We start from the raw sequence: 22,709 nt of genomic DNA on the forward strand, positions 1-22,709 counted from the left end.
AAACCTCTATCAAATCTGCCCTCAGCCTCTGTCCCTCCAGAGAAAACAAGCCATTTGTCCAACCTCTCCATGCAGCACATGCCCTCTGATCCAGGCAGCATCCCGATAAACCTCTTATGCACCCTCTTCAAGGCTTCGATATCCTTCCCATAATGGAGCAACCAGGATTTAATGCAACCCTCCAGATGTGGCCGGACTGGAGTTTTATAAAGCTGCAAAATAACTTCTCAGCTCCTGAGCTCAGATCTTCATCCACATCACATCACATGAATAACTTTTAAATAAAATCATGGGTAACCTGGTAGCATAGTAGCTAGCCCCACATCCTCGGACTGTGTTGGACTTTGATGCAAATGAAACGTTGCACTGTATGTTTTGATGTAGATGTGACAAATAAAACTAATTTTTAAACCAAGAGTTTGAACCCTCTATGTTCCATCTCAGGGGTGGGAATGCTAACCAACGTCAAATTCTGCTCAATAGATGGGGTGTTATCTGTGATCTATTTAACTCATGGCTGTTGATTACAGATTGGAAGAATTTGCATCGCGAACTGTCAGAACTTTCAAGCTTTAAGCATAACCTACACACTGGTGCCAGTGATCCACAGCGAAGAGAACGTCACACAACAGGACAAAGGCTGTTCATCTATCATAGGGGTTCTGAAGCAAGCCGAAGATATATTTGGGATCCTGTACGTCAGTGACGTGAAGATGCTTAGGAACACCACGTGTGTCAAACTTCACTACATTGTCATTGCTAATGAATCACTGAGCAAGGAAGAGGCAAAGACCAATATTATTATCACGCTGGAGGGTAGATGTGAGTATCATCCTTTTTAAAATTTTGAACTCATTGCTTTTCCCGCTTTATTAAGTGTCTTCCTTCATTGTTGCCCATGAGAGTGAAGAGAAAGGGTGGAGCAGGACTGTAGCTCCATGATTCATGATTGTCATGCTTTGTAAGTCCAGAAACTAATTGAAAGGGAAACACAGGAGCCCAGGGATACTCGTGTACTTAGTTTTACTTCAGTGAGGTGCTCACATGTGACATGGTGATGTGATAACTTGTGCCATTCACGTACTTCTTGTGTATAACCTTTAATAAATTATGTAAACAAACAAGAATACTCAATCAAACAATATATTTACAGTATTACTTTAATATTACTGAAATATTAAATACACTACAATGACCTTATCGAATGGCGGAGCGTTATGGCCAAGGCTTCTTTTATCTGTCAATGTGTACTTTAAAGAACATGACTGATCTGTGAAACATGGGCAGTAATTGTAAATGGAACTGCAAAACTGATGGATTGCGTGGGGAGGGGGGAGGTGGTGTATCTCCTGTGTATTCTTATGACCCATTTGTGGAGATGTTTTTGAAAAAAAAAACCCAGGCATTGCTGAAAAGGACAATTCCGACATTGCCCTTCAACCACCAGGTTCCTCAACTGGAGTGGATAACCTCACCCACCCCATCACTGAACTGATTCCACAATTTATTAACTCAATTTCAAGGGACTCTGCGACTCATGTTCTCAATATGTAATACTTAGTTATTAATATTATTATTATTATATTTTCCCTTTTTGTATTTGCATAGTTTGTTGCCTTTTGCACACTGGTGTTGACTTGCTTTATTTTAGTGCAGCTTTTCACTGATTCTATTGTGTTTCTTAGTAATTACTGTGAACGTCCATAAGAAAATGAATCTCAGGGTAGTATATGGTGACATATATGTATTTCAATAATAAATAAATTTACTTTAGCTTACTACTTATTGCAGCTCCCTAGATAGTCTGAGATGGTTTGGTGTAAACAAATACTGTGTAGCATCACTTCAGAGACAATTAGTGATGGGCCTCATCACTGTAGGTCTGGAATCCTATCTAAACCTGACCCATGGATGATCTCCATCCCTGAAGAATTATAGTTCAAAAGTTCAAAGTAATTTTATTATCTAATTATCTAATTATTATCTAACATCTTAGATTTATTACTCTGAGATTTATTTACAAGACAATAAAGAAATATAATAGAATTAGTGAAAATCTATACATAAATACTGACAACCAGTTTGCAAATAAAGACAAAAGTGCAAACAAAACTGTAAATAAATAATACTGAGAACATGAGTGGTAGAGTCCTGAAAGGGGGTCCATAGGTTGTAGAATCAGTTCAGCATTGAGGTGAATGAAGTTATTCATGCTCGTTTCAGAGTCTGCTGGTTGAAGGGTAATAACTGTTCCTGAATCTGGTTGCATGGGACTTCAGGCTCCTCTACCTTGTGCCCATGGTAGCAGTGAGAAGGCAGCATGGTCCGGATGGTGGAGGTCCTTGTTGAAGGATGCTGTTTTCTTGTAGCAGTGGTCTTTGTAGATGCGCTCAGTTTGGGGTGGGCTTTGCCTGTGTTGGACTAGGCTCTGTCCACCACTTTCTTTGGTGAACCTGTTAGAAATGCAATCCAATAAGCCATTTCTACTGATAACACATTTCAGTTTAAAACATTAGAACTAAATTCAAATTCTCATGGTGGGATTCTTCTGGAGTACTCGAGCAGGAGTCTTAATTATGAATATAAATCCCACAAAATGCATCCAGCCCTATTTCAAACCTGGTGGAGACACATTAACATACTATACTTCCTGCACTAACTGACCTTACAACCTAGGCAAATCAGTCATGGCAGTTTAATATCTGGTGCATTTTGGCATAAGGCCATAATATAAATGCATGGAATGATTTCACATCCTGCTGAACAAGTTTGCACAGTTCAACACCATTTATGCAGGATAAGCAGAAAGGGTAAATTCAAGATTTAAATTGTTTAATGCCATTTCCAGTACAAAGGAGAACAAAAATAATTGTTACCCTGGATTCAAGGCAGCACAAAAAAAACACAACAATGAAAAAAATAGCAATAAATATAAATACATAAAATAGTTTGTATGCATAGATTGATCGTACATCCATAAAATGACACTAGATACAGGAGTGTCTGTTCCTAAGGTGCCTGACAGAAAATGATAAAGTAGTGGTGGTGGGTGGTATGGAGGGGTGGGTTAGTGGGTGGAGGTATTAATCAACCATCCTGTTTGGGGAAAGTAACTGTTTTTGAGTCTGATGATCCTGGCATGGATGCTACATAGCCTCCTTTCTGATGAGAGTGGGACAAACAGTCCGTGAGCAGGGTGAGTGGGATCCTTCATGATGTTACTGACACTTTATCCAGCACGTTTCTGTATACTCTATATGTCCTCGATAGTAATCCCATTTGTTCCATAGTGTGGACATAAGCATCAGGAACATAGATTCATCCGCCAATGTCAAAGGTCTTCAGATTCTCTTCTGATTCCTTTAGGACTGAGGGTGTAACAAGGATGTTAGACGAGGGTAAGCCAGTGGATGTTGTGTACCTAGATTTTCAGAAGGCATTCGATAAGGTGCCACATAGGAGATTGGTGAGTAAAATCAGAGCTCATGGCATTGGGGGCAGGGTTTCAACATGGATAAAAAACTGGTTGGCAGATAGAAAGCAAAGGGTAGCAGTGAATGGGTGTTTCTCGGACTGGCTGGAGGTGACTAGTGGGGTACCACAGGGCTCTGTATTGGGACCACAGCTCTTTACGATTTATGAGGGCATTGAAAACTATATCAACAAGTTTGCTGATGATACTAAACTGGGTGGCTGTGTGACATGCGAAGAGGACGTTAGGAGAATACAGGGAGACTTGGATAGGCTGTGTGAGTGGGCAGATACTTGGCAGATGTCATTCAATGTGAATAAATGTGAAGTTATCCACTTTGGAAGCAGGAACAAGAGGGCAGAGTATTGTCTGAACGGTGTCGAGTTAGGTAAGGGAGAAATGCAAAGAGACCTAGGAGTCCTAGTTCATCAGTCAATGAAGGTGAATGAGCAAGTGCAACGGGCAGTGAAGAGGGCAAATGGAATGTTGGTCTTTATTACAAGGGGAATTGAGTACAAGAGCAAGGATGTCCTTTTCCATTTGTACAGGGCCCTGGTGAGACCACACCTGGAATATTGTGTACAGTTTTGGTCTCCAGGTTTAAGGAAGGACATTCTGGCAATTGAGGAAGTGCAGCGTAGATTCACTAGGTTGATTCCTGGGATGGCAGGGCTGTCTTACGTAGAGAGATTGGAGAGATTGGGCTTGTACACGCTGGAATTGAGGAGATTGAGAGGGGATCTGATTGAAACGTTTAAGATAATTAAAGGATTTGATAGGATTGAGGTGGGAAATATGTTCCAGATGTTGGGAGAGTCCAGTACCAGAGGGCATGGATTGAGAATAAGAGGTCAGTTATTTAAAACAGAGTTGAGGAAGAGCTTCTTCTCCCAGAGAGTTGTGGAGGTGTGGAATGCACTGCCTTGGAAGACAGTGGAGGCCAATTCTCTGGATGCTTTCAAGAAGGAGCTAGATAGATATCTGATAGATAGGGGAATCAAGGGATATGGGGACAAGGTGGGGACTGGATATTGATAGTGAATGATCAGCCATGATCTCAGAATGGCGGTGCAGACTCGAGGGGCCGAATGGTCTACTTCTGCACCTATTGTCTATTGACTGCTGATCCTTTAGGCCAGTGCAGATGAGTGCGCATTAATTCTGCCACATTTCATGTCTATCTATCATAAAATCTCTGTGAACAATTTAGTGCCAGCCAGTGAAAGGGATACTGGATGTGTTTGATAAGAACAATTAAGCATGGCAAAAATTGCCAGTCTTGCCATTCATATATGCTGAATATCATGACAAAGTACTGAAGTAAATAATGTGATGCAGAACTACTGGACAAAGGGTAAAAATGCAAAACTACCCCCTCCATCCAATTCAGCCCCCCACCCCACCATGCCACAGTTGCTGAATTACTAAGTGGCATAATTATCAATAGTTTGAAGTCAAAGTAAATCTATCATCAAGTACATGTATGTCACCATTTTCTACTGTGAGATTCATTTTTTGCTGACATTCTCAATGAGACAAAGAAGTACAATATAAATCAATGGAAAACTGCGCACAAAAAGACTGACAAACAATCAATGTGTAAAAGAAGACAAACTGTGCAACCCCAAAAAACCCCAAAAAACAATACTGAGAACATGAGTCATAGAGCCCTCAAAAGTGAGTCCATAGGTTGTGGAATCAGTTCGATGCTGAGGTAAGTGATGTTATCCACATTCACTCAGGTGCCTGATGGAGGGTATTAACTGTTTCTGAAACCGGTGATGTTGTACCCAAGGCTCCTGTACCTCCTTCCCAATAGCAGCAGTGAGAATAGACCATGGGGGCCCACAATGATGGAAACTCCTTTCTTGTGGCAGTGCTCCTTGTAAATGTTCTCAATGGTGGCGAGGCCTTTGTCTCTGGTGGTCTGGGTTGGATCCACTCCATTTTAAGCTTTTCTGTTCTTGGGCATTGGTGTTTCCATACCAGGCCATGATGCGAACATACAGGATACTCTCCACTGTGCATCTATAGAAGATCAGTTAACGCAGGCATCAGCATTCTGGTGTTAAAAAATTATGGCAGGAGACCAAAATAAATCTCTGAAATTGTCCACCCCAGAGAGATGATGAAGCTAGATTATTGTGGTGTTTAAAGAGGAGCTAGTTTAATTAATGAATGTGTAAAAATGTGGACCATTCTAGTTCCTACAAGCCACACTGAGACTCATTGCTCCTCTTGTAAGAGATCAGTTGATGTTTCCACCCAAGAGTAATTCACTCCATTGCTGCTTTTAATTCAGAATGACAGCCTGTAATGTTAAATGACGATGTTCCACATAGCACGCAAAGGAAAACTTGAACCAGGGCAGAAATTAATTCCAATTAACATGCATTTCTTCTCCCTAGACAAGGAGAGAAATAACAATTGCCCCAAAATCTGTGCAACAAACAAGCAGCGCTCAGAATGCGAGCAATGTGGTGGACCTGGAACATTAACTGGGAGATGTCAGTGGCGACAGGGCTATGAGAAGGGTAAGGATGTTCAGTAATAATTCCACACGATAGTTTTTTTTTGGCATGGTTGTTATGGATCATACTGATTCCTGAATGAATCAACAGGGTTCATAACAGTAGTAACGTTGACAATTATTTAATGCTTTCACATCTTAGAAATGAATTGGCAGCTTGTTGTTGTAAGGCAGAACAAAAAAGTAGTTCAGTAAAACTTGGAAGAGGGAAGGTAGAGCAATTGATCCCTCATCTATCTTCGGATAGCGTTTGTAGGATCTTGCTTCTCAACTGAAGTATTGAAAGTGACAGGTCCACAGCGAGGTTGTTATTAGTTACAATATCATAAAGCTTTGCTTTCTCAAATCACGCCAAAGATCATACTGAGAGACATTAAACTCGAAAATCGTGTCTCCCAAACTTCTAGATTTTCCTGATTTTAAGACGATCTGAATTGAGGCAGGTGTACAGCAATACAGCATGGAAAAAAACCCTTCAGCCAGACATGGTGCTTCCTAGTATTCAAATGCACGCAATACTGAAAGATGTTTCTAAGGCGTTTGGTAAGCTGAATAAGTGTGAGAATTAGAACCTTTCATAGAGAGCGCAAACTCATTGAGGTGACATTAACAAATACATGAGAGAGAACTGAATAGAACAATATATTGGAACAGCAAGTTCAGAAAGTTGAGGTCTATGGACAAGATGGACTGTACATAGAATAAATATCATTGGAAATAATTCAGAAGATGTATAGCTTGGGTGTTGATGGTTGGATTGAATTGTTCTCCAATCTTGGCAATTTACTTGCAAACATTTTGTCACCACGCAATAATGACAATGTCTCGTTGCATGGAGATGAAACGTTTGCAAGTAAATTGCAATAACTCAACCGTGCATATCAATCCACCACTGTATGGTATTCAAAATCCAACTGCGTATTAGTGAATAGTGTCTCGTTGATTAGTTGATGTGACATTTCTAGTCTTTTATTTATCCCTGCAGGAATATCCAAAAATTACTCTACCTGCTCATCAGATCTCTCCAGCTGCCCTGATGGATATTGTGATGTGGTGGAGCAGAAGAAGGGAACGTGTCCACAGGACTGCATAGGTCTGGAATCACAACCCATACTTTGCATACTAAATCTCCAGCAGTTTATCAGAAAGAACAAATAGTTGCATGCGACACAACTGTTTTCAGTTATATTCAGATTCTGGATCCTTTTGCCATTTATCTAATTCTATCCCTCCGTCAAATAAAAATATGCAAATAGTCTGAGCATTTTGCCTAGACCCAATCTTCTTATTGGCCTTGCTCTATTCTGTTACATCTTCATGCTTCCACACCCTCTTTCTCTTACTCCTTTTAATTTCACAGATCTATACTTCGGTCCTTTCTGGCCCAAACTCCATCTCCTCCAATATATTTTACCAGCATCAGCAGTAGCAAAGCAATGGAGTGAAACTGTGATAATTTGCGATCTGTTGTTTCATAAATTCTAATAGTTTGGCATCTGGCTCATCTGGTCCTGTTTCCTGCAGTCTGGTTAAATTCAGTGGTGCCCCATACCCACACTCCCTATAATCTCAGCAGGGCTCCATTCCCTGCTTGCGTTTTAAATTTTTTCCCTTAAACTTTAAATACAAGACATTCTGCAGATGCTGGAAATCCAGAGCAACACACGCAAAATACTGGAGGAACACAGAAAGGTGGGCTGCATCTACAGAAAGGAATAAACCGTTGACCCTTCAGGACTTCATCATATCCACCCAATATTCACTCTATCTAGGCCTTTCAATATTCAATGGGTTTTAATAAATTTTGCTCAACTTTGTTTTTCCTACTCAATCAAAATTGTTGAACTGCAGTTATGTTATTATTTGCAGTAAACACATTAGCTTTGTGCTGTTTTCCTCCCACAACCCACATGAGTGATATATATGGTGGGGTGGGGGGAGTCTGCTCAATCCTCTCAGCCCTCCCCCATTCCTTCCTTGAGCTATGTTGTCAGATGTGCACATACAGATAAAGAAAGGACATGTCAAATTTCACAATGTCTGACTTCTTCTTGGCATTCCAGCCCAGAATAGGAACTTGACAGGTTGGGGAAATAAACACCAAGGTCAATTTATGTTGGAAAGTGAAAACAGATAGCTGAGTAATTGAGGAAGAGAAGACTTCTTTCTAACAGCGACAATAGTTTTCCACCATAAACCTGCCTCATGTGTTCTTTTTAATGATTGATCTAGAGGGGGACAAAGTCGTTGGTGGATTTGAACCCGGAGAGCTGGGAGGAATTAAAGGAGGCTTTGGAACTTGTGTGTGCTACTCCGATAACAAATGCATCTGCCAAAAAGACGAGTTTGTTGGTAGGTTTATTGCTGGGACTATTTCTTGTCACTAGCTAATAAGGGGTAAATTTTCTCCAGTCTGTGAGCACAGTGGTCCCACAAATGATTGGGGTGTCAGAAGATACTGGAATCCCGTGTGTACAACTTCTGTCATGTGGGTGAGGTTCTGATGTATTTTCTGTTAAGTGCAATTGAACCAATGGGAGTTGGGGGTTTAATTCATGATTATATCAAATGAAAGATGGTAAAAGATAGCATCTCATTCCAATCCACCACATGGTGCTTGTTCTGTACACCACCTTTCACAATCACCAATAATGACTGCTTGAGGAGGAGTCAATGAACTGCTGAAACAAATTGCCTCCGGTTTAGCCTCTGGTCTAAAGGATGTCACCTCACAAACTAGTTGCATCAGCTCACCACAAGAAATCCAACAGTATACTTGTGTATCTCCTATTTAGGTTTCCTTACAACATAGGATGCTATTCAGCCCATTCAGCCAGACCTCCGAGCAATTCCGTTCCTCTACTAATGATCTATTCTTCATAGCATATTCTTCCCCCATTCCCATCAACTCTTTCAGTATCTGACAGTCAGCTACACATTTAAGCAATTACCAATGATCAGAATTTGATTCATATTTATTATCATTGACATACAGTGAGTGGCCATTTTGTTAGGTACAGCAATGGATCTCGGTGCGGGATTCTGCAGCTGATGCCCGTCCACTTCAAGGTTCAACTTGTTATGCATTCAGAGATGCTCTTCTAAATTCCACTGTTGTAACGTGTGGTCATCTAAGTCACTGTTGTCTTCCGGTCAGCTATTCTCCTCTCTCATTAACAAGGCATTTTCGTCCACAGAACTGGATTTTTTTTGTTTGTTTTTCTGCAAACTCTAGAGACTGTTGTGCATGAAAATCCCAGGAATTAGCAATTTCTGATTAACCAAACCATCCTATCTGGCACCAACTATCATTCCATGGTTAAATCATATTTCTTCCATGTCCTGGTGTTGGGTCTGAACAACTGAACCTCTTGACTATATTTGCATGCTTTTATGCATTGAGTTTCTGCCGCATGATTGGCTGCTCAGTTATTTCCATTACTGAGCAAGTGTACCGACGTACCTCATAAACTAGCCACGAAGTGTATGTCGTGAAATTCGCTATTTTGCAGCAGCAGTCCAGTGCAATATGTAGAAATTGCTATGTTACAGTAAGAAATACAAAAAGTATTGCAAAATAGTGAGGTAGTCATATAAATCACCATGTCTTTGGGATGTGGAAGAAAAGCGGGTCGTCGGTAGGGAACACACACAACCACAGAGAGCACATGCAAACTCCACACAGACATCACTGGAGGTCAGGGTTGAACCTGGGTCACTGGAGGTGTGAGGAAGCAGTTCTGTGGGGGAGATACAGGGAGAAAGGTTGTCATTATGTTTACTGTTACGTTAAATTAATGATAAGGTGGGTGAAAAGTAACAGCTCTCGGCAGGGCGCTCGGTATAGATCTGCAGGAAGGTGCGTTGATGTTAATCATTTGGTGGAACCATCATGGGGTTTTCTGTTCCATTTCATTCACAGAGATGGTTTGCGATGATCTGTGTAAAACCATTATTGCAGCTGCGGTGTTGTTGTCCTTCATCCTGTCTGTGCTGCTTTCCTCCTATTTCATTCACCGATACCATAAAACCACTCCCAAGCCCCCCATCGCTTCAGCAGAAATGACCTTCAGGAGGCCAGCTCAGGCTTATCCAATCAGCTACTCCTCCAATAATATCCGGAGGCCTTCTATAGATTCCATGGAAAACCAAGTGGCTGTGGATTCCTTCAAGATACCAGTGAGTGCCATTTTATTGAATTTTCTGCTGAGCCTTTTAAGGATCAGTCCGATGAAAGCAGAGCTTGCATAAGCCTTGCACATAACACCGGTTCATTTCAATCCTTGGGTGTTTAACATCCAAAGTTTTCAACAAAATCATTAAATATTTAGATCTATGTTTGTTGATTCATTAACGTCACACATAATGAATATATGTGGAAAATGTAGCAAGTACTCAGTAGCTCAGCCAGCTTCCGCGGAGAGAGAAATATTTCAAGTTAACGATGAGGTGAAGTTAGGAAAAAGAGCATTTGAGTTGCAGTGAAGAGGGAAGGGTGGAGAGAACGTCTGTAATAAGCTGGAGAGCTAGAGAGAACTGAAAGGCTGAAATGATGGTGGGTTGTTCATCACAATGGAGCTGTCGGGAGGATTTGTGAAGAAAGGCGAGTAAAGCAGGGCAGAAGTGGGGGAGAAAGCCAATGAAAGAGAGAGCTCTGAAATATATGAGGTATAGAACATCACAGCTGAGGAAGATTTAAAGTAAAGCGGTCAATATTCCACAGGCCATGCAACATCTATGGAAGGAAAAAAAGACACAATTAGTGACTCTTCATCAGATCTGTCTGGTTCTGACAGAAACTGAAAAGGTTGGTTACTTGAAATTACTGAATTTGTTGTTGCATCCTGAAGGCTATTATATGTAAATTCTGAAGCTGAGATGTTAGAATTCATTGTAAATATGTAAGTAGCCAAAGGCAGACAGTTCAGGTTGGGAGTAGAAATGAGAATTAACATGTCTGGCAATTGGAAGTTTAGCAGCTGCAACATTACCCCAGGCTTTCTCCCTCCACAGATGCTACCTGAACCACTGAGTGCTTTTGGTGTCCTCTTCAGACTTACAGCAGTTCCTGTGCTCTGATCTCCCTGTTTCAGCATTGTTTTTTTCTCTCATTTCAGTCCTCATTCACCTCTTTCTACTCACATGTCCTTCAGACTTATCAGCTGCCATGATCAAACCTTCACCATCCTCTCTCAGTTGACACTGGCAGCACTTAAGTCATTAGGTCTCTTTTGGGTTTGACTCTATCAGGGACATCCCCTTTGTTCTCTCCAGCCCTCCCATCTTTGCAACTTAAAATATGCTTCTAGTTTTGAAAAGAAAAGTCATCAACATAAATATTAACTCAGATTCTTTCTCTGCAGCTGCAGACTGCTCTGCTGAGTATTTCCAACACTTTGTGTTTTCTTTTCCAACTTCAAGTATCTGTATTTTTTCTTTCTTGTTTTTTATTAATGGACAGGAGCGGAAGCAAGTCATTTGGTGCTTCAGCTCCGCTTACTTTCTTCCTTAGAAAGCATTTCTCCTCCCTGCTTCCTCTCGATTTCCTGGGTCCACAAATATTTCTTGGAAATACTCAACCACTCGGCACCCAATGCTGCTTGGTTTAGAGAGTTCTGAAGATTCACAAACATTGGATTGAAGGACTTTCACTTCTCTTCCATCCTAAAAAGTCCAGCCAAATTTCAATGCAAAGTGCCCAGTGGCTTCAACCACCTAGCTCGGTAGACATTTCGGTGCAGAACATAATGATCAAGTGTCTTATTCAAGCCCACCCATTCTTTCTGCACATTAGCTTCTGTCTGGACTGTTAATTTCTTTGTATGTTAATTTATGAAAAATTTCTGTCTGTCTGCCAAGTCAGGCAGGGAGCCAGTGGAGGAGCTTTGAATCCCTGACAGCAACTTCCTGACTTCTGCATTAAACCACACACAGGCTGAAATCCTATAGCTCCTGTCAATTTCACGGAGGTCACTGACAGTGATTGTTAATATCTTGCCATTAATACAACAGTAAAATCTGGATCATAATTGCCAAATAGGCTATCATTTGCATGCATGAGTAAGGCATCATCTTCATATAGGAGATAATTTCCATTTCCTCATCAGCCACATGAAAAGTGATAACAAGAAATTTAATTTTGAATTAAATCATTCATGCTTATTATCTGTGAGGTGATAGTTCAGTTTATGGATTTCTTGAAATTAATGCTGACATCATTAGTGGACTAGGATCTGATGTCTCAGCTGTTTTAAGTGGCTGTGTATCTTTTTCTGTGACAGGAGGACCCCAAGTGGGAGTTTGCGAGGAAGAATCTAGTCCTGGGCAAAACTCTTGGGGAAGGAGAATTCGGGAAAGTCGTGAAGGCTACAGCATTCAAACTCAAGGGCAAAGCAGGCTATACCACTGTGGCCGTCAAAATGTTAAAAGGTTAGGCTGAATGTCTTCCAAGCGATATTGTGATGTGCAATACACAGTATTGTCCTACAGCTGGTACCAAGTAGATTTAGTTCCCAGATGCAAGACAGTCTCGTGGTTAAAGATGTTTATCGGTGGAACTGAAAGTATCCTGATTACATATATATGACTTCATTCTGAATTGGAATTTTGCCAGGAGACCAGCAAACTGATTAGTCAGTAATTTTTATCCTAAGTGTGTGCTTACAAATCAATGCACAAAATGCATAACTATTAAATGATGTGGCAGGGAACGAAACCAGTCCAGGGTTTCGACTTGAAAATGTCGATAATTCCTCTCCCCCCCCCACCCTCAATAAATGCTTCTCAACCCACTGAATTTCTCCAGCAGGCTATTGTTGCTAAAGATTCTGGCATCTGCTGTCTCTTGTGTCTCCAAAGAGACCAGTTAGCTCATCAAGCCTGTGCTAGCACTTTGGATGACACCATTGTGTGAAGATGTCGCGATGACAAACTTTTCCCTTGTATCTCTGCCACTCAGTTGCTGCCTCACAGGTCCAGTGACTCAGGCTCTGCTGCAGTCTGTGGGAGTTTTCACATTGTTCCAGGAGTCGCATGGTCTTCTTCGAACTCTTCCAGTTTTCTCTCCCAACCAAAACAACTTGTCAGCTTCAGGCTAATTAGCCACTGTAATTTGCCCCTGGAGTGTGGGTGAGGGACAAAACTGAGGAAGATGATGGTCAGATGAGCAGAACAACAAAGGATTTGTGTAGGAAGAGTGTAAATCTGTGTTTAATGGTTTGCACATGCTGGGTCAAAGGGCCTGTTTTGGTTCTGTATTTCTCTAGTACTCTCCAATCAGACCCACTCCCAACCTTTCCTCGTATAATTACAAATTTTTCTGCCCTATCAGGCAGTTCAGAATAATTACTGGAAAAAAAAATGTCATCTTGCCTCTGATTGTACTCTGATGGGAATGAGATACAGATACTTGAGTGCTGCCTGGCTTATCTCTTACATAGGTTACATTCCCTAAAGGAACTGCTCACTGCCCTCACTGAAGGATCCAGACTGTCCGATCTACTGGCTTCAGGAAGGAGAATAACTGAAAGGCTTGCATCCGAATAACACTTTTCATCCTCAAAGTGCTCGACGCCCAGTTTTGAGTGCAAATGTTAGAACTGTAGGAGCTAGTTGCTACAGAGCAAGACCCCCACAAGAAGCTGTAATGGCCAGGCTTTTTTTTATGGTATCAATAAATATTTATTGCGTAGAAGATTGGGGAGAACTTCTGTGTTTTCAAAACATTAACAGGATCTTTATTGTCAGCCTTGAAGTGAGGATCGATCTCATTTTAATCTCACTAATGAAAGACAGCATATTTGAAAGTACTGTATTTCCTTCATACAGTACTGGAGAACCAGCCGAGATTTTAATTCTGGAGGGGAATTTGAAGAAAACATTACCTGATCTATGGCCCTGTTTTGATTACAGTTCTCTTAGGAACTTTCAAATGTATTTCATATAAGTGCAACTTGCTACTGCTAACATATGCTGCGTTACGGTGGAAGTTGCATGCAATGAGCATTGTCTTGCAATTAACTTTATTCCCTGTTCTATCCGGCAGAGAATGCATCTCAAAGTGAGCTACGAGATCTTCTATCAGAGTTCAACCTACTGAAACAAGTGAACCATCCTCATATCATCAAACTATATGGAGCCTGCAGTCAGGATGGTAAGAAAATACAGCGTACAACCATAAGACCATACAAATTAGGGCCTTTCAGCCCATTGAGTCTTGTCTGTCATTCCATTATGATTGATTTATTATCCCTCTCAACTCCATTCTCCTGCCTTTTTGTTTTAACATTTGGTGCCCTTAGAAATCAAAAACCTATCAAACTTTGCTTTTACTCAAATACTTGGACACCACAGCGTCTGTGGCAGTGAATTCCACAAATTCACCACCCTCTGGCTAAAGAAATTCCTTCTCATCTCTATTCTAAATAGATGTCCCTCTATTCTGAGGCTGTGTCGCTTGGTCCTAGACTCACCCACTATAAGAAACATCTTCTCCACATCCACTCTATCTAGGCCTTTCAAATGAGCAGTATTTTGGAACTTCGTTTATATCCTGATACATTTATTTTAATAAAGATGTAATCCATTTTTTTGAAGGTTGTCTTGAGATTAAACGTAGAAATAAACTATGAAGTAACTGTAGTATAAAACACTGAATAAGGAAATCACTAATAAATACAAGCAGGAATTTAGCAGAAACCTCCTGACCCATGGTGTGTTGAGACTTGTGTGTAGTTGAGAGAGATGTTCAAAAGTCAAGGTGACTTTGTTATCAAATTACATATGCGTCACCATATACAAGCCTGAGATTTATTCTTGTATCACAGTAGAATCAGTGAAAGACTGCAGGATGGACAAATAAACAATGTACAGAAGGCAACAAGCTGTGCAAATACAAAAAGAAAAAAAAGAATAGTGATAAATAAGAAAACAATTAATATTGAGAACATGATATGAAGAGTCCTTGAAAGTGAGTCCATAGGTCGTGGGAACAGTTCAGTGATGGGACAAGTGAAGTTATTCTCTCTGTTTCAAGAACCTGATGGTTGAGGGGTAATAACTGTTCCTGAACCTGGCTGCGCGGATCCTGAGGCTCCTGTACCATCTTCCTGATGACAGCAGTGAGAAGAGAGCATGTCGTGGATGGTGGGGTTCCTTGATGATGGATGCTACTCTCCTGTACTCCACGTAGATCTGCTTAGTGGTGGGGAGGGCTTTACCTGTGATGCTTTGGGCTGTCTCCACTACTTTTTGTTGGCCCTTCCATTCAAGGGCATTGGCGATTCCGTCCCAGGCCATGATGCAACCAGTCAATATACTCTCCACCACACATCTATAGAAGTTGGTCAGTGTTAGATGACATGCCAAATCTCCTCAAACTCCTAAGGAAGTAGAGGCACTGCCATGCTTTCTCCGTAATTGCACTTGCGTGCTAGGCATAGGACAGATCCTCTGGAATGATAATACTGAGAAATTTAAAGTTGCTGACCTTACCACCTCTGATTCCCTCCAATGAGGACTGGCCCATGGACCTTCAGTTTCCTCCTCCTGCAGTCAATAATCTGTGACTTGGTCTCGCTGATATTGAATGAGAGGCACCCCTCAGCCCAATTTTCAAACTCCATCCTAAGATGATTTGCCGCCACGTTTGATTCTGCCATCAACAGTGGTGTCATCAGCACGCTTAAATATGGCGTTAGAGCTGTGCTTAGCCATACGATCATGAGAGTAAAATAAGTGGCACAGGGGGCTAATCACACAGCCGTGTGGTGCACCTGTGATGGAGATTGTGGAGGAGATGTTGCTGCTAATCCAAACTGACTGGAGTCTGCAGTTGAGGAGGTAGAGGATCCATTTGCATAAGAAGATATTGAGGCCTAGGACTTCAAGCTTATTGATGATGGTATTGAATGCTGAGCTGTAATCAATGAAGAGCCTCATGGACAGTAAAGACGTATGCATCTTCGCTGTCCAGATGTTCTGTAGTTGAGTGAATAGCCAGTGAAATGGCAATTGCTGTTGACCTATTGTAATGTAGGCAAATTGGAGCAGTTCCAAGTTGCTCCTCAGGCAGCAGTTGATATGGTAGATCAGCAACCTCTCCGAACACTTCATCATAGTGGATACAAATGCTACTGAACAATAGTCATTGAGGCAGGTTACCACATTCTTCTTGGGCTTCGGTACAATTGAAGCCAGCTTGAAGCAGACGGGCACCCCAGTCTGCTGAAGTGAGAGATTAAAGTTTTTGGTGAACACCCCAGCCAGTCGATCAGTACAGGTCTTTAGCCCTCGGCCAGATACACCCTCCTGAAGGTTGCTCAGAGACTGAAATCACAGGGTCATCAGGGGCTTTGGGGGTGTGCGAAGCTGAAAATAAATTCAAGAGGAAGTGTATTGATGCATCATGATAAAGGAATAGAAGGATAAATTGCAGGGGTAAGATGTGTGGGAGGACACTTGGGCAGAGCATAAACATTCACATGGACTGGTTAGGCAGAATACAGATGGTCCCCAGGTTACAACAGGGTCTATAAACACCATGGGCCGAAAGGCCCACAGTGTGCTGTACTGTCCATGTAAACAAGAAATGAATAAAACCTGTGCTTGGGAGAGATCACAGAAAGCGGTGATGGGAGAGTGAACAGGTAGGAGAAGAACGGCTGGCAGCTGGCCTCACTGACTCAATCGAGTGAGAGAGTCTGCTCGATATGACCCATACCCAATGTTCTTGCGACTTGGTTTAGCAAGGAGTTGGGTATTGGGGTTGATGGGCTGGAACAGCGAGGAAAGGAGGCAGGCAGACATGCCTACTCCCACCCAGCAGGAGATGATTATTGCCCTTCCTCATCAATCCCACTGTGCTAGTCCTAACCTACTCACGTTTAATCTTAGAGCCATGGAATCAATCTATTTGTGGTGTGGCACTGGTGGGTGGCATGGGAGCATGGCACCAGCGACTGGGAGATTTGGGTTCAATTTCAGCCACTTTCTGCAAGGACTTTATACGTTCACACTTTGACCACATGGGTTTTCTCCGAGTGTAACATAGAAATATAGAAAACTTACAGCACAATACAGGTCCTTGGGCCCACAAAGTTGTGCCGAACATGTTCCTACCTTAGAAATTACTAGGCTTACCCATAGCCCTCTATTTTTCTAAGCTCCACGTACCTATCCAAAAATCTCTTAAAAGACTAAATCGCATCCACCTCCACCACCGTTGCTGGGAGCCCATTCCACGCACTTGCCACTCTCTGAGTAAAAAACTTACCCCTGACATCTCCTCTGTACCTATTCCCCAGCACCTTAAACCTGTGTCCTCTTGTGGCAACCATCTCAGCCCTGGGAAAAAGCCTCTGACTATCCACATGATTAATGCCTCTCATCATCTTATACACTGTGCTCTCCCACAGTCTGGACACATATGGGCTAAAGTTAGTTTGGGTTAGTGTGTGGGCATGCTCTGTTGGTACCGGAAGCAAGGCAACACTTACTGGCTGCCTCACCATATTCTCAGGCTATGTTGGTCATTGATGCAAATGACACATTTCACTATATGTTTCAATGTCCATATGACAAATAAAGCTAATCTTTAAAAGACAGTATAGAGAGACTGGGAGAACCCTGCTTCTTTCCTTGGCAGGTCCTCTCTATCTTATTGTGGAATACGCCAAATATGGATCACTGAGAAGTTTCCTGAGGGAAAGCCGCAAGGTCGGTCCCAGTTACCTGGGCGAAGGCAATCGGAACTCCAGTTATTTGGATAATCCAGATGAACGGGCCCTGACCATGGGAGACTTGATATCCTTTGCCTGGCAGATCTCCCGAGGAATGCAGTACCTGGCTGAAATGAAGGTAAACTTTAATCTTATTTGTTGCTGACTCTTGGGAAAAAGTGCAGTTATATCTCAGTCTTACCTATGAGTCACTCTTCATGGAATTAGTTGTATTCTTGGCCCTGTTGGTAGCGTCAGAAACTGCAGAGCTTGCGTCAAACTGGAGTCAACTCAGACCAGCGGAGGCTGGGATTCTGGTTCAGAATTCTAGCTTGACGTTGCTGGGATGTTCACATCCTTTGTAATTCTGGGAGTCCACAACGTGCTTCCCAGTAAGCTGATCTTACTTATTTAGAGATACAGCACAGTAACAGGTCCTTCCAGCCCAATGAGCCCTTGCCACCCAATGTAACCAATTAATCCACTACCCTGTATGTCTTTGGAATGTGGGAGGAAACCAGAGCACTCTGAGGAAACCCATGAGGTCACAGGGAGAATGTATAGACTCCATACAGAAAGTGGCAGGAATTGAACCTGGGTTAATCTTATATTGGTAATTTATAAGAAGGGGCATCAACTACTAACCCATTCATGAAACCTTACTCTAAATTACTCTGAACTCACTAATGCAATCATCTGGGCAACGTATCAAAATCAAGTTTATTGTGATGTAAACAAGCGCAGGTGCAATGAAAAACATGTAGCTGCATCATGGGTTTGCAACATCCAATAAACAACATTCATAAGAAAAAGCATAAAATCAATATTACAAGAAAGAACATCATTAGGGCAAAAAGACACAAAGTCTATTGTGGTGCTAAGTGGTCATAGCGTTGCTGTACTGAGGGAGCTCTAACAGGCTGTTTGTCATTCTCTTGAGATCACGAGTGAGCAATCCCACTCCACCTCCACTTAACAAAGGTCATTGTCACAGATATTCTAAGCTCACAGCTTAAACATATTTTCATCCATTTTTACTCTGCCTGTTCTTGGTTAATTTCTTAGCTTGTTCATCGTGACTTGGCAGCACGGAACGTATTGGTTGCCGAGGGGCGAAAGATGAAGATCTCCGATTTTGGGCTTTCCCGGGATGTGTATGAGGAGGACTCTTATGTAAAGAGAAGCAAGGTACCGTATAGCTTCTTTATTCATTCATTGTCTGAAAGACCAGCATTGGTTATATGACTCCCATTATATGTAAACTGACACTTCTTGTACATAACCCTTCCACAGTTTCAGCATCGAAACTGTGAGACTTGAGACTTCAGAACACTTTGCTACCACCTAGTACACACTAGTTATGACAGCACCAGCAGCATTATACTGTGGTATTTTTAAACTATGTACCATATATGCACTTTATATCAACTTACACATCTGCAGGATTTTTTTAACTGTTAATATTATTTTATATGTTGTATGTGATGCATGCATTGTGTTTTGCACCTTGGTCCTAGAGGAACGTTGTTTCATTTCGCTGTATAATATGTACAGTTGAACGACAATAAACTTGAACTTGATCTTTGGGCAAAATTATTATTAGTAATGACCAACACTGTGTTTATTGCTGACTGCTTGTAGTAGAAGGCCATTTCATCAACAGTGTCTGTTATTCGTGTAGTGCGTAGTGACCTTACCTCTGAGTCAGAAGGTGCCAAGTTCAAGTCTGAAGTGTTATCTTTTGGATAGTTGTTAAACCAATATTTATCACTTATTTACAGCGCCAGCATAGATGATCACCTTGTTGTCTTGGCTGGTTGAGTGCAAATGGCTGCCAAGTTTCTGCCATTACAGAATCATGACACTTCAAGGAAAACAATGTTTTATTTGCTGAAAGTTATATTGATTATTTTAAAATGCATGACAAAGGTGCTATTAAAGTGCAAGGCTTTGCTTTTTTGGAAGAATGACTGATTTACACAGTGCCTCTCACAGCCAAAGTGCGTCACAATCAACAAAGCACTTTTGAAACGTGGTTATGGTGGTGTAAAAGGGAAGGTGTGATGGGGAGATGATTAAGGGTCTGGGCCTGTAGTGTCAGAGGGCCACTCAAGGCAGAGAGAGGATTTTGACAATGGAGATTTGTGATTTTTTTTTTGTATCCAACCCATAGTTTTACCAAATGTATTTAATTTAATTGTTAATTGTGCAGGATGTTTGTTGACACGGATTTAAATGATATGACTAGATATGAAATCACCACTTCCTCTGTTCACTGTCACAAGAATTCCATTCCCTTCCTTTAAATCATGAATCTGACCCTTTCATACATATACTCATCCGTCATCTCCTTTCCGTCAGAGGTAGAAAATTCTTCAGTTATCTTATGCCCTTCAGAATACCTTCCTTAAGCCGCTTTACTTCATTCTTTTCAAAAACATCTGCAAAGCTCATCTCAGTGATCAGGGTTTCTGCTCACCTCTCCCATGATGTCCTGATGTCTCTTCCTTCCTCGCCTACCAGGTTCCTTGTGGCATTTTCCTCCTTCCCATATTACTGTTAATATTCAAATGGGGAAAATGCCGTAAGAAACCCCATAGATGAAGAAGAAAGAGGCACCAAGACATCATGGGAGAGGTGAGCAAAGGCCCTGATCATTGAGATAATAAAAATGTTGTCATCTGATAGAACCAAGTATAGGGTCATAGAGTGATTCAATGGAGTCATATCCTGTAAATTCACATGTCGAGCATCCTGCTCAACTCCTCCCAAATTCTACTGCTCACCTTCACCCATGAGGATAAGGTAATCCACCAAGCTATCCATCTTTGTATTCTGAGAGGAGACTGGAGTATTCAAAAGAAGTTTACATGCTCACAGGAAGAATGTGAAAACTCCATACAGACAACACTGGAATCTAGGATTGAACCTAAGTCAGTGGAACTGTGAGGCAGCATCTCTGTACTGCTCATTGAACTAATGGGCATTCAGCTGGTTGCTTGAATGTGTTTAATCATCTATATTCTATAGCAGCGGTTCCCAACCTGGTCCATGGACCCCTAAGGACTGTAGTTGGACAGGAGGACAAAAAAAGCCCCAGAGGCCTCTCTTTGTTCATCTTAACCATTAAATGGATCTGCTTGCCTTCATCCCATTCCATTATCTTTACTCAACTTAACAAGTTCTTGGTTGAGATCACCTCACCATGAATGGGTATATGTAAAGGAGATCCTGGGAGACAGAGAGAGGCTCTTTCCTCTTAGAAACTTCACCCATAATTATACTGGGAGCGCATGCTGTACAGAATAAACTGTGTCCTTCCTTCAGACAGGAAGAGCTTTGCTCCACCTACATGTCCAATAATGATTTCCTCTCAACTTCTCTTACCCCTAGGGTCGAATTCCTGTTAAATGGATGGCCATTGAGTCTTTGTTTGATCACATCTACACTACGCAGAGTGATGTGTAAGTTTTGCGTGCTCGCCATCTTGTGTAGAACTTGAAGTGAAAATCGAGACTGTCCTCAATTTGTTCCAAAGCAGAATGCCATAGTTGCAGGAGAAAACTGAAAACTAGCAGGCCAGGCAGCACTGAGGCAAAAGAAACGTTGATAATATTTATGATTTAAGACCTTTCATCAGGTGATTCATTATTAAATTGAGGACATTTTTTATGTCTGTTTTAAAAACTCAACCCTCAATCTTGATGGGTATGGATAAGGACAAATGTAACAAAAAGATGTCATTCTTCAATCCCAATCCCCCTCATCAAATATTTTTCAATCCACTTGTGAATTATCACAATCTCAATATTTACTACAGAGAATAAGACCATAAGAGATAGGAGCAGAATTAGGCTATTTGGCCCATCAAGTCTGCACTGCCATTCCATCATGGCTGATTTATTATTGCACTAAATCCAATTCTCCTACACTCTTCCTGCAACCTTAGGTGACCCTACTAATCAAGAACCTGTCAATCTCTGCTTTAAATATACTCAGTGGCCTGGCCTCCACAGTCTCAACATCCTCTAAAGAAGTTCCTCCGCATCTCTGTTCTAAAGGAATGTTCTTATACTCTGGTCCAAGACTCCCCCACTATTGGAAACATCCTCTCTACGTCTACTCTATCTACGCCTTCTAATATTTGATAGATTTCAATGAGATTCTCCCTCATTCTTCTAAACTCCAATGAGCACCAGCCCAGAGTCATCAAGTGCTTCTTATACGTTAGCCATAAGACACATGAGGGCATTCAGCCTATCTCATTTGTTCCAGGTCTTTGAAAGAGTCCTCTGGCTAGATCACTCCGCTATTCTTTCTCTTAATGCACTGTAAGATTTTCTCTTCAAGTGTACCAAAGCATTCTAACTAACACAGTAGAGACCAAAAGTGAATCAAGAAACATTCTGGACAGCTTGTTTAGACTCAGTCTGACAACATTGGTAGAAAGTCCTGCGATGCTCATTAATTGTTCTTGTAATACTAATGCTGTTCTCTTTATTACACACTAGGTGGTCATTTGGCATTCTGCTTTGGGAAATAGTGACACTGGGTGGAAATCCCTATCCTGGAATTGCCCCGGAACGCCTCTTCAATCTGCTAAAGACAGGATATCGCATGGAGAGACCGGAAAACTGCAGTGAGGAAATGTAGGTCGGGCTTCCAAGGAATAAAACTAATGGGTAGAATTTCTGGATGATTTTGAGGCAGCTCTCCACTCAACAGAGGATGCACAATGAACAGGGCAGAGTCAGGGAAACTCAGCACACAACAGAAAATTTGGCACAGAACAAGAAGATCATCTCTGGGTGAAACTATTAGCATTGTGCCTGAAGGTCAGCATTAGCTGGAAAAGATTGGTTCTGATAGAGAGATCAGACCCAGGACTCAACCCAAGACTCGTTCACCTCTGGAAACAGTGGAGAGGGGGGTGTGCCAGCAGTAGACTGAGGGGTGTGTGGGGAATGGGACTTGATAGGGGAGATGTCAG

General features: G+C 41.7%; 1 protein-coding gene across 1 annotated transcript in view; it reads left to right on the plus strand.

Annotated features, from left to right (window-relative positions):
• The window catches only part of ret (ret proto-oncogene receptor tyrosine kinase), a 74,998-nt gene that overhangs the window by 44,508 nt on the left and 7,781 nt on the right, over nt 1–22,709 (plus strand). The window contains exons 8-18 of the mRNA XM_059946103.1: nt 531–822; nt 5,881–6,006; nt 6,988–7,095; nt 8,235–8,354; nt 9,925–10,181; nt 12,284–12,431; nt 14,047–14,154; nt 17,647–17,858; nt 18,785–18,907; nt 21,113–21,183; nt 22,231–22,368. Of these exons, the coding sequence (XP_059802086.1) occupies nt 531–822; nt 5,881–6,006; nt 6,988–7,095; nt 8,235–8,354; nt 9,925–10,181; nt 12,284–12,431; nt 14,047–14,154; nt 17,647–17,858; nt 18,785–18,907; nt 21,113–21,183; nt 22,231–22,368 (1,703 nt within the window). The remainder of the gene's footprint in view (nt 1–530; nt 823–5,880; nt 6,007–6,987; nt 7,096–8,234; nt 8,355–9,924; nt 10,182–12,283; nt 12,432–14,046; nt 14,155–17,646; nt 17,859–18,784; nt 18,908–21,112; nt 21,184–22,230; nt 22,369–22,709) is intronic.

Source organism: Hypanus sabinus, chromosome 21 (genome assembly GCF_030144855.1).
Source record: "Hypanus sabinus isolate sHypSab1 chromosome 21, sHypSab1.hap1, whole genome shotgun sequence".
Classification (NCBI taxonomy): Eukaryota; Metazoa; Chordata; class Chondrichthyes; order Myliobatiformes; family Dasyatidae; genus Hypanus; species Hypanus sabinus.